The sequence below is a fragment of the Sminthopsis crassicaudata genome, chromosome 1, assembly GCF_048593235.1.
Source record: "Sminthopsis crassicaudata isolate SCR6 chromosome 1, ASM4859323v1, whole genome shotgun sequence".
NCBI lineage: Eukaryota > Metazoa > Chordata > Mammalia > Dasyuromorphia > Dasyuridae > Sminthopsis > Sminthopsis crassicaudata.
In genome coordinates this window covers 28,597,338-28,608,602 of record NC_133617.1, presented here as the reverse complement: position 1 = coordinate 28,608,602, position 11,265 = coordinate 28,597,338, and the positions used below count along the sequence as shown (strand labels likewise).

Genomic DNA, 11,265 nt, shown 5'->3' with positions numbered 1-11,265 from the left:
ACTAATAAAAATATCTAATCCTTATATTACACTTGAAGGTTCACAGAACACTTTACAACTATTACCTCATTTGATCCCTACCTAAGAGGCAGATGTCATCACTGTCCCCACTTTATAGATGAGAAATTTAAAGCTGAATATAATAAAAATCCTTTTGTCTATATGTATGGATTGCCTCCCCAGATAAAATAGAGACTTGTTGAAGGGACCCATTCATCCCCAACACCTAGTAGAAGGATCTGGCACACAGTAGGCAATTAATAATTGCTTGATTGACAAGGATGATGACAACCCACGGGCAGAATGACAGCAAGTTTGTGAGCACTTTTCTCATGGGAATGGGCTGGTGTGCATGTGCCTCCTTGTGTGTAACATCCACCACATGTCCTAGGCTGAGCACACATGGTCAGAGACTTAGCCATGGAGGGGATCTTCATAATTATTTAATCCAGCTTCATTTTAAACAGATAGAGAATGGAGCAGGGGGTGGAGCCAGGATCCCACTGTGCCCATGTAAGTAAGTGAGCAAGCTACAGGGCCCAGCCACCAGAGCTGAGGACAGAGGGAGTAGAAACAAGAGAAAAGGGGAAGGAAAAAAGGGGAAAGAGAGCACTGAAGGTCCCCTTCCCCTTCCTTTCCCCTTCTCCTTCCCCTCTCCCTTTCCAGTCTATTTTTTTCTTCCCTTCCTCTTCCTCTGTCTTCTCCCCCTCCTCCTTTTTTCTCTTTCCTCCCCCCTTCTTCCTTTTACATATTCTCCCCCTCCCCCTCCCTCCCTCAAGGCAAGCCTCCCAGAGCAGCCTTACCTGCCACTCAGGAGCCTTGGAATAGGAGAAGGTCTCACTGCTAAGGCAAAAGTACCTCTTCTTGAAGGCAAAGCGGGGGACAAGGGCCCCAGTCTCTGCCTTCCGAAGATGCAGGTAGCCTTCTTTGATGACTGCCGATGGGGGGAACAGGAGCCGTGGCTGGGCTTCGAGGGCTGGGGGGTGAGGGGGAGGGAAGGACATGGGGGGCCATGAGGTCATAGCCTGTCCCCAACTCTCCAGACCCCAGGAAATCTGCTTTCCTAACTCTCCCAGAGATCTGAGCTGCAAACCATATGGATGCCAGGCTGGGCTCCTAGACCAAGGAGGCCCAACAAGTATCCCAGTAATGGGGGTGGAACCGCCACTCCCTCCCCACACAGATGCCCTACCGAATGCCCAAAGACTGAAGAAGACCCAGAGGTCTCCCCCCTCTTCAGTCATTTGACACTGACTAAGGCTTCTCACTATATTGCTCAGAATGGCAAAGGGAAAAGGACAGTGCATTGGGAGTGAGGGCTTGGTTCTACTCTCTAATTTGCCATATGTGGGCTATATATTATGGGGCGGGACTCTTCACTACCCTGGGCCCCAGGCTTTCCCAACTATAAAATAAAGCGGTAGACTGGATGATCTCCATGGCCCCTCCAGCTGTAAAATCCCCTGTTCTGAGCCCCTCTAGCCCTGACATCCCCTGTTCTAAGATCCCTCTAGCCCTGACATCCCCTGTTCTAAGATCCCTCCAGCTCTGACATCCCCTGTTCTAAGCTCCCTCCCAGCTCTGACATCCCTTGTTCTAAGCTCCCTCCCAGCTCTGACATTCTCTGTATCTATGATTCCGTTTAATATAACCCAAAATGAGATATTTTAAAGGAGACCCAAAAAAATCCACATATAGACAAAAATCACTTAAACATGGTAATTTTGCCAGCATAGGAGAACTCCCAGTCTAGGAACTCCTCCACCATTGCAAATCCTAACCAGTGATGTGGTAGATCTAGGGAACGTCAACGTCAACGTCAACTCCAAGGTTAGCCCCCTATCGATTTACTATTCATCCATAAGCTTCAAAAAAAAACAAAAACAGAAGAAGACGAAGAGGAAGGGTAAAAAGAGTAGAGAAGAGAGGGAGGAAGAGGGGGAGGGAGAGAGATAAGGAAGAAAGAAAAAGAGAAAGAAAGAGGGGGAGCAGAAGAAAAGGGAACAAAAAGGGGAGAGGAAGAAAGAGAGGGAGAAAGATGGAAAGGGGGGAAGAGGAGGTATCCCAGGACAGAATGAGAAGCTTCCTTGAAGATGTGAGAAAGGGGATGGTCACAGCCCGGACAGCAGAACTCACCACCCTCAGCATCGATGTCCACCAGCTTGTCCAAGAAATCTTTTACCCGGGCGATGCTCTGTAGAAGGAAGGGGTGCAGGGGGGACCATCCATTGCTCCTTTCCCCGGCCCAGCTGCTGGCCCAGATTGCCAATGCTCTGCACAGCCTGACAGGAGGGGAACAATGGAACAGGACTCCAGTCAAGAAGGCAGTTTCTCCTTGGCCCGTTCCCCATTGTTGTCCCCAGAAGAGGGGACAGCTCAGGGCTAAAATTCTGGCAAGGGAAAGGGGGAACGAGATAGTGGGGGCCAGGGTAAGATTGGGGGGGACATACTTCTCATCTCTGGTGACCCAAGAAAAAGTCCAGTGTCTCAACTTCCAGTCCAATTTTAATGTAACTATGTAGAAAAGGAGCCAAGGAGGCTCTGGCGTCCCTCCCTCAACCCTGAGAACCCTGCTCCAGACCTCCCCATCCCTCCTCCTTCCAAAACTTCACTAAGCTTCCGATGTTAAGAATGGTCTAATCAACTGAGTCATGCTGAGACTGAGTGAATGACTAATGGGCACAAGATCCGGGCCGTCTCCCAGCGGCATCTGGCACATTTGGGGGGAGATCTCCCCCCAGCTTCTCACATCACCCATCCCTTATGGAGTGAGCCCCAACATCACCAGCCCCACAGACACCTTGGCAAGTAGCAGCAGGGAGCGGCTGGTCTGGGGATCAGCGTGATGGTCCCGGAGATCGAAGAGCTTGGGGGTGAGGATGGCGGGAGCGAAAAATCGAAGGAAGAGGAAGCCGCTGATGGCCACATACTTCACATCCTAGACACAAAGACAACAGCCCCATATTAGGAAGGCAATGTCTACAGTCACAGTTAGAGAGCTTGGAGCTTTTTCCCTCTTGTTCTCCTCAACCCCTCTCCTTTTGTGAGATAGGGAAACTGAGGCAGCATAGTACAATGAGAAAGAATACTAGATTTGCAGAGGGAAGACCTAGCTTCCACCTGAAACTTCCTATCACTTGCATGACCTTGAAAAAGTCACTTTAGGAGAACTCCTAGCCTAAGAACTCCTTCTGCCATTGCAGATCTCACCCAATGACTTGACAGATAAGTCCCAGGGAATGGTCTCGGGTTTCAGAGAAACCTGGGAGATTTGTACAATGGGATACATGGCAAAATAACAGAGAACAATTTTTATAGTGACCACAACGGGGCCAAAAAATATAAAAAACCATACTGAAAGGCTTCAGAACTTTGATCCACAGAGGGATAATTAATTGTAATTTCCAAAGGACTGAACGTGACACAGCATCAGAAAAGCGGAGGCGGTAGGTATGAAATAAGACATACTTTTTCAGATAAGGCTAATAAATTGATTCAATTGTTCAATTGAGCTTCTCTTTATAATAAGGAAAATTTTATAATAAAATATTTATAATAAGGAAAATATTTCTTTATAATAAAATATTTATAATAAGGAAAATATTCTTTATAATAAGGAAAATATTTCTTTATAATAAGGAAAATATTCTTTATAATAAGGAAAATATTTCTCTATAATAAGGAAAATAAGGAAATAGGGGTGGGTGGGTCACTAGGAAGTCCCAAGGATTTGGTGGAAAGGAAAAAAAAAAAAAAAGCATGGATAGAATGCAATGTCCTTAAGGACAGACTGTTCATTTTTCTCATAATCTGCCCCACACCTAGCACAAAGCCTTATGGGTACTTAATAAATGTTTGCTTGGTTGATTGATCAAGAAAATATTTCCCCCAAAAGTGAGCTACCTTCTCTGGCTCTCAGTTTCCTCATTTGTAAAAATTAGGGAGTCGGACAAGGTCTTTCAAAAGTCCCATGATCCTACAATTTCATGATCGATACCCCTGAAGATGGCATGAAATCCAGGGTGCATGGCCAAAGATGAGAGCTCTCTAGAGCTGTCTGTCCCCAGCTCCTGGTGTTGCCAAACAGGCTGCTCTGGGGAGAAGTCCCAATGGAGCCCCCCCCCCAAACATCGCATCCAGGATGCAGCTGGCATCTCGAGTCAGATTTATCAGCAGCCCGAAATGCCAGCTTCCCACTTCCCTGCCCACCCTGCCACACCCCTAATCCTGGTTATATTTAGCCTTTGAGAAGAGTACTCAGGCTTTATTTGTTTGTGTGTCTGTATGTGCTGGTGGGTACATAGGAGGTGGAGTTTGGGGTTTTTTTTAGGGAGAGTATTTAAGTCGGAGACTGGAACAGAACCTGGGATGGGGAGTGGGGGGAGAGTCAAAGTAAAAGCCACAGGGAAACTTTCAGGAGTAGCTTCCTAACAATTGGAGCTGTCCCAAGAGGATTGCCCCTACAAGCAGAGACTGCGTGACCGCTTGCTGAGGATGTCATGGGGGCAATTTCGGTTCTAGGGTGGGCTCTGGGGTCCTGAAGTTTTGATGTTCTGGAGTCCCTATGTTAGGCCAGAATTATATCCCTATCTCCCGGCTTGAGCCAGCGTCCCGGGAGACATCTTGTTCTCCCTCAGCCACATCTGGAATCGGTCCTTCCAGAATGATTTAAGGGTGTTATGGTATCCTGGCTCCCTGGGAACCTCCCTCAGGGAGACACTGGGAGGGGATGCCAGCAGAGAGAGAGAGCCCCTCCCAGCCTGCTTCTCCCAGGCATCTTTGGGCTGCTCTTAGTGAGATCCCTGCTCCCCACAGCTTCCTCAATGCCTCCCACTCACCTCCATTGTTCCGGGCTAATTTTAGCCTCTCCCAGTGTCTCATTGACTCGATCCCCTGGGGAGGGATGGGGGAAGGGAGGGCCACGTCAGAATCGGACTGCTTGATAAGAGGTTCACACCATCCCGTTCTACTGGGTTCAAATGGCACTTCTGAAATAATTTACCTCCCTGGGTCTCAACTGCCTTATCTGTAAATAGGGAAAATCATAGTTTCTACCTCACAGTCATGAGGATCAAATGAAATAACCAATGCAAAAGCACTTTGAATCCTAGACATGCTGGCTTTTGGTATTATTGGTATTTTAAGGCTTGCAAAGCTCCTTACCTATCTCATTTGACCTCATTATCCCCATTTTACAGATGAGGAAACTGAGGCAGGGAGCAGTTAAGTAACCTGGGTAGCGCCACACAGCTGGCAAGTGTCTAAGGCAGCATTTGAACTCAGATCTTCAGACTCAGTACATTACTCTATCCACTGCACCATCTAGCTGTCTAACTTGGCTTTATGAGTCCAAGTAGCCACACATTTTGTTCATTTTGGAGCAAGAGACTTCAGTAAGTGAGCTGGGGTTTAAGGAAATACCGTTCTATGTTCTAAGGTGCTCCCTATGGAGACAAAGAACATCAGTCCCCGTGTAGGGGACCAAAGGCCCGGGCAGCTCCACTGGGGAATATAAGAAGACCAATCAGTGAGCGTTTCTTTAATATCTATTGTATCTAAATCCATTAGGTGGGAACTGTAAGACCCAAGGGGTGTAAATAGTGTAGCCCTGTTAGCTCCCAGCATGACCCAGTCTGAGAGACCAAGGAGTCCCAACAATGGAGGGAAGAGAGTCCAGGGTCCCCTATTGGAGAAAGTGGGGAGGATTTCTTCATGTCTCATCTTTTCTATCTTTTAACTACCAAGAGACAACAAGGGTTTGGGGGAAAGAGCAGAGGCTGAGAGACAAGGCAGCCAGGTTCTGGGTCTGGTTCTGGCACAACTCCTCAGACCCCCGGTTTTCTCCTCTTTAAAACAAGGGGCTTAGACAGAGTCTCTAGAACCCCTCCCAGCACTGACAATCCCTTGTTTCTAAGGCCCTCCCAGCCCTGACATCGTTTGTTCTAAGGGCCCTCCCAGCCTTGACATCCCTTGTTCTAAGGGCCCTCCCAGGCCTTGACATCCCTTGTTCTAAGGCCCCTCTCAGCCTTGACATCCCTTGTTCTAAGGCCCTCCCAGCCCTAACATCGTTTGTTCTAAGGGCCCTCCCAGCCTTGACATCGTTTGTTCTAAGGGCCCTCCCAGCCTTGACATCCCTTGTTCTAAGGGCCCTCCCAGCCTTGACATCCCTTGTTCTAAGGCCCCTCCCAGCCTTGACATCGTTTGTTCTAAGGCCCTCCCAACCCTGGCATCCCTTGTTCTAAGGCCTTCCCAGCCCTGACATCTTTTGTTCTAAGGGCCCTCCCAGCCTTGACATCTTTTGTTCTAAGGGCCCTCCCAGCCTTGACATCCCTTGTTCTAAGGCCTTCCCAGCCCTGACATCGTTTGTTCTAAGGGCCCTCCCAGCCTTGACATCTTTTGTTCTAAGGGCCCTCCCAGCCCTGACATCTTTTGTTCTAAGGGCCCTCCCAGCCCTGACATCCCTTGTTCTAAGGCCTTCCCAGCCCTGACATCGTTTGTTCTAAGGGCCCTCCCAGCCCTGACATTGTTTGTTCTAAGGGCCCTCCCAGCCTTGACATCTCCTGTTCTAAGGCCCTCCCAACCCTGGCATCCCCTGTTCTAAGGCCCTCCCAGCCCTGACATCACAGGCTGAGAGACAAGGCAGCCAGGTTCTGGGTCTGGTTCTGGCATTATCTGTTTTAAGGTTCCTCTCAGCTCTGATATTCTATGCTTTCTGAGCCTCTATTTTCCCTATTATAGAGTGTAGATAACAGCACCTGGCCAAAGTACTTCACTAGCTTGTGTACAAATCAGTTCCGAAAAGAATTTCAATTACATGAAGCAGCCTGATTCTGTCTGCCTCCCTTTGCCCCTCCCCCACTGGGGGGCTCCCAAGCCCAGTCCCTCTCCCCCTCTCTCTCCCACCCCCTGCCTCTTCGCACCTCGTGCTCGGTCTCCGGGAAGCGCTCCTCCACTCTCTGGTGCAGCTGTCTGAAAGCCACCCTCATGGCCGGAGGACACTTGTCCACGGAGGCTGTGATGGCCTCCAGGATCTCTCCCAGGTATCCCGTCAGCAATCCCAGGCTGTTTTCCCGCACGTGCTCCTCAGACAGGGTGCCTTTGAAGGAGATTCTCCTAGAGGGACAGAACCAGGGAGTGAGCTGCCCCTGCAGCCTCCCTCAGGCCCCCTTGAGCTTTCTGAGGGTCTTCTGCTCTGGGCAATGAAGCTTAACTGAAGCTCTCATGGTGGGCATCGAGGGGAATAGAAGGCTGATTAGGAGAGGGAGTGTCACCCAGAGAACACGGGATTTAGAAGAGTTGAATTTAGCTATTGGCTCTTGTATGCCTACGTGATCCAGGTAAATAACTTCCCCCTCCCTGGGCCTCAGTTTCCCCATCAATCCCCATGAGAGGACTGAGCCTCTCTGGTTCTGACATTATATTCAAAACTCCCTCCCAGTTCTGGAATTCCCCATTCTAAGGCTTTTCCAGGCGTTGACATACATATTCCAAGGTTCCTTCCAGCTCCGACAATCCACGTTCTAGGATCCTTTCCAACCCTGACATTTTAGATTTCTAAATGCTTTTCCAGCTCTATGTTCTGTGAGACTATGATAATATAGTCCTGCCCTCAAGGAGCTTATGGTCTAGAAGGGGAGACTACTATTGGTACTATTGGTACGATCTCAGACAAATCACGTCCCCTCCTCTCTGAGCTTCTCCAGCCATCAGATGAGCCAACTGGACTAGATTCTGTCTCTTCTGGCTCTCACCTCCTCAGCTCCCAGGTTCCCTCCAGCTCCAGCTGATCTAAGGGCCCTTTCTTCCAGAACCAGCAGGCTGGGATTATGTGGGATAAGATGAGTTTAGAGGAAGAAGAACTCCTCCCAGTCCCTAGAATGGTCTGAGTCCCATAATCCCCTTGCCCCACTGGTTTAGGGGACTTGGTCTCCTCGGCAACCTGGACAGAATCTGGGGCAGAGTTTGGCAGGAGCCAGAGAAAGGACCAGCTTGGTAGGGTCTCAGATGGGCCAGCTGGCTTCATGGGCAGACCTCCTTCTCCAGTTAGAGATGATCGCTCTCTCATGGGCGGATAATCTTTCCGAATCTAGTCTCTTCCATCAGACACGGGCCGGATTCATGGATAACTTAGAGTAGAGCAGCCCAATTCTGATGCTTTAAATGAATAAGAAAGCATGTCCTGCAGAGAGAGTGGCCACATTGCCCACATAGAGGACAGAGGGCACACTCTAGGTTTGAGCGCCTCCTGGGGACTCCTCTGCCCCACTGGTTCTAACCTCAGAGTCTAAAAAAACCAAGCCTACATTAAGGGTCAATCACACTGGTGTTTGAATGGCTTAACTAAGGAACCCGGCAGAAAGACATTCCTTAATATTATAAATTCGGGTGGGGACAATTAGGTGGCGCAGTGGAGAGAGTACCAGCCCTGAATTCAGGAGGACCTGAGTTCAAATGTGGCCTCAGACACTTAACACTTCCTAGCTGTGTGACCCTGGGCAAGTCACTTAACCCCAATTGTCTCAGGAAAAAAAAAAAACACGGAGGTATACCTGGCCTAAAGTCCTTCCTCTATGTCTCCTCTCCACTGTAACTACCACAGAAAAGATTACCCATTAGTCACAATGGGATAGAGATCAAATACCAGAGGCAGCTTTTCCATGAAGTGCTTGTAAAAATGGACAAATGTTATCTCAGGCCACAATCGGGGCTTAGTTTAACAAATCGTCTGCATGAGTTTCCCAGATCCTGGAAGGAGATGCCCTGGCCCCTGGGTGCCTCAGAGCCAATGAGAGGAAAGACCCCACCCTCCTCAGCATCCCCTGAGATCAGTTGCTTAGCAACCAGTTCCGATGCCTCTAGGGAAATTCAAAAGAGAATGGATGAGAGGGGGTCGTGGGCTTGGTGAGGGGTGAGGAAATAGGGCTTCCTTTCTGGAAGCTTGAAATGTGGATTCTGGGGAGACCTGTAAGGGTAGAGATGCCCTCTGTCTGGGAATTCTCAGCCTCATTGGCTAATCCTTAACTGCACCCTGTCTGTGAACCCTTGCCTCACATATCAGCTGCCCACTCCTGTATTCTGGCCCAGGGTATCTATTTATAGGTCCTGCCCCAGCTTGCCAGACTCTCTATTTTCACAACTTTCATTAGCACCCCAAAAATGAAAATTCTCTCTCTCTCTCTCTCTCTCTCTCTCTCTCTCTCTCTCTCTCTCTCTCTCTCTCTCTCTCTCTCTCCTCTCTCTCTTCTCTCTTCTCTCTCTCTTCTCTTTGTCTCTGTCTCTCTTCTCTCTCTCTTCTCTCTGTCTCTGTCTCTCTCTCTGTCTCTCTCTCTCTGTCTCTCTCTCTGTCTCTCTCTCTCTCTCTCTCTCTCTCTCTCCTCTCTCTCTTCTCTCTTCTCTCTCTCTTCTCTTTGTCTCTGTCTCTCTTCTCTCTCTCTTCTCTCTGTCTCTGTCTCTCTCTCTGTCTCTCTCTCTCTCTCTCTTCTCTCTTCTCTCTCTCTTCTCTCTGTCTCTGTCTCTCTCTCTGTCTCTGTCTCTCTCTCTTCTCTCTCTCTTCTCTCTGTCTCTGTCTCTCTCTCTTTCTCTCTCTCTTTCACACACACACACACACACACACCCCTAAGCTGCTTTAAGGAAACATCACCTGGGCGGTGTGGTTTAAGGAAAAGAGCACTCAGAATATCTCAGTTCCAATCCCATAGCTGACATTTACCTGTGTGATGACCTGTGTAATTTACCTGTGTAAATGTCATGTCTGACATTTACCTGCAGGGAAATCAGTTAATCTGCCTCAATGGCCTCTGAGGTCCTTTCCAGCTCCAGACTAAGGATCCCTTTTGCCAAGACCACTCCTTCCTACCTTCACTACGCTTCCTATCTGGGTCCCCTTGTCTCCCTTCCCCCTGGATCCATCCCAGGTCAGCCCTTCCTCACCTTCTGTAGAGTGCTACAACAATCCCCCCATTGGTATCCCCATCTCGTCTCCCCCAGCTCCAGTCCATCCTCCGCTCATTCGTCAAGTGACTATTCCTATATTCTACGTCTACCCAGGTCATCCCCAGTGTCTAATTACCTCCAAGATTAAACCTCAAGTTTCAAACTCTTCAGCACCTAGCTTCTTCCCACTTTTCACTCTTGTTTAATCCTCTCTCCCACCTAGTCTTGAATACACTGACAGCATTGTTCTTCCGAGCTCCATACTCCATTTAGCATTCCCATGCTCTTGCACTCTGTCCCCAGTGCCCACAGAACTCTCCTCTCCTCTGCCTTTTAGTCCCTTTGGCTTCCTTCAAGACCCAGCTCATTCTACCTCCAGTGAAAGTCCCCCTTGGAGCAGCTAGGGGGCGCAGTAGATAGAGCACCAGCCCTGAATTCAGGAGGACCCGAGCTCAAATCTGGTCTCAGACACTTAACACTTCCTAGCTGTGTGACCCTGGGCAAGTCACTTAACCCCAGCCTCAAAAAAAAAAGAGAGAGAGAGAGAGAGAGAGAGAGTCCCTCCCTGTTCCCTAGTGCACCTCCAGGGCTGGTTCGTTCACTCTGAGACGACCTTCTTTTTGTACGTATACATGGTTATGTGTTGTCTCCCCCACTAAAATGAGAGCTCTTTGAGAGCTGGGACCCTCGTTTTGCTTTTCTTTCTATCCTCAAGTCCTCAGCAGGGTGCCTGGGCCTTGGCATATGCTTAATAATGTTTGTAGATGACTGATTTGACTTCCCATCATTCCCCTTTCTCCCAGCTTTTGCTCCATTCACTCCAGCTCTTCAAAGGCAATTCTCTACCTTAAGGAGAGAATCTCTCAAACTCTCCACTCCCATCACTCTGCTCCGGGCTCTGCCATGTCAGTTCTCCCTGAGAGCCCCCTCCCCTGTTGTCTCAAACTTCCTGGTGCCCTTTCACCTGCTCTTCTAGTAGCCCAGCAATATCCCAGAAATCTCTGCCCTGGCTCTTTACCTTTCCCTTCCTGGTCTGCCTTCCCTCATCAGGAAGGTCTTTTAAAATACATGCAGCATAAGATAGAGTAGATAGAGCACCAGCCCTGAAGTTAGGAAGACATGCGTTCAAATCTTGACTCAGACACTTAACACGTCCTAGCTGTGTGACCCTGGGCAAGTCACTGAACCCCAATTGCCTCAGAAAAAAAAATACATGAAGCATAATGATTAGGGTTCTGGGCTTTGGCGGCTAGAAAGAATGGATTTCTCAGGTATGGAGGATAATAGATCACACAAGGACCATTAGTTTCAGAACTAGAGTGAGCCCAACCT

General features: G+C 48.9%; 1 protein-coding gene across 1 annotated transcript in view; it reads right to left on the bottom strand.

The window, feature by feature from the left end:
* RASAL1 (RAS protein activator like 1) overlaps window positions 1-11,265 on the bottom strand; it is a 44,153-nt gene that overhangs the window by 8,188 nt on the left and 24,700 nt on the right. The window contains 5 exon segments of the mRNA XM_074297194.1: window positions 804-976; window positions 2,137-2,221; window positions 2,223-2,282; window positions 2,801-2,938; window positions 6,921-7,113. Of these exon segments, the coding sequence (XP_074153295.1) occupies window positions 804-976; window positions 2,137-2,221; window positions 2,223-2,282; window positions 2,801-2,938; window positions 6,921-7,113 (649 nt within the window).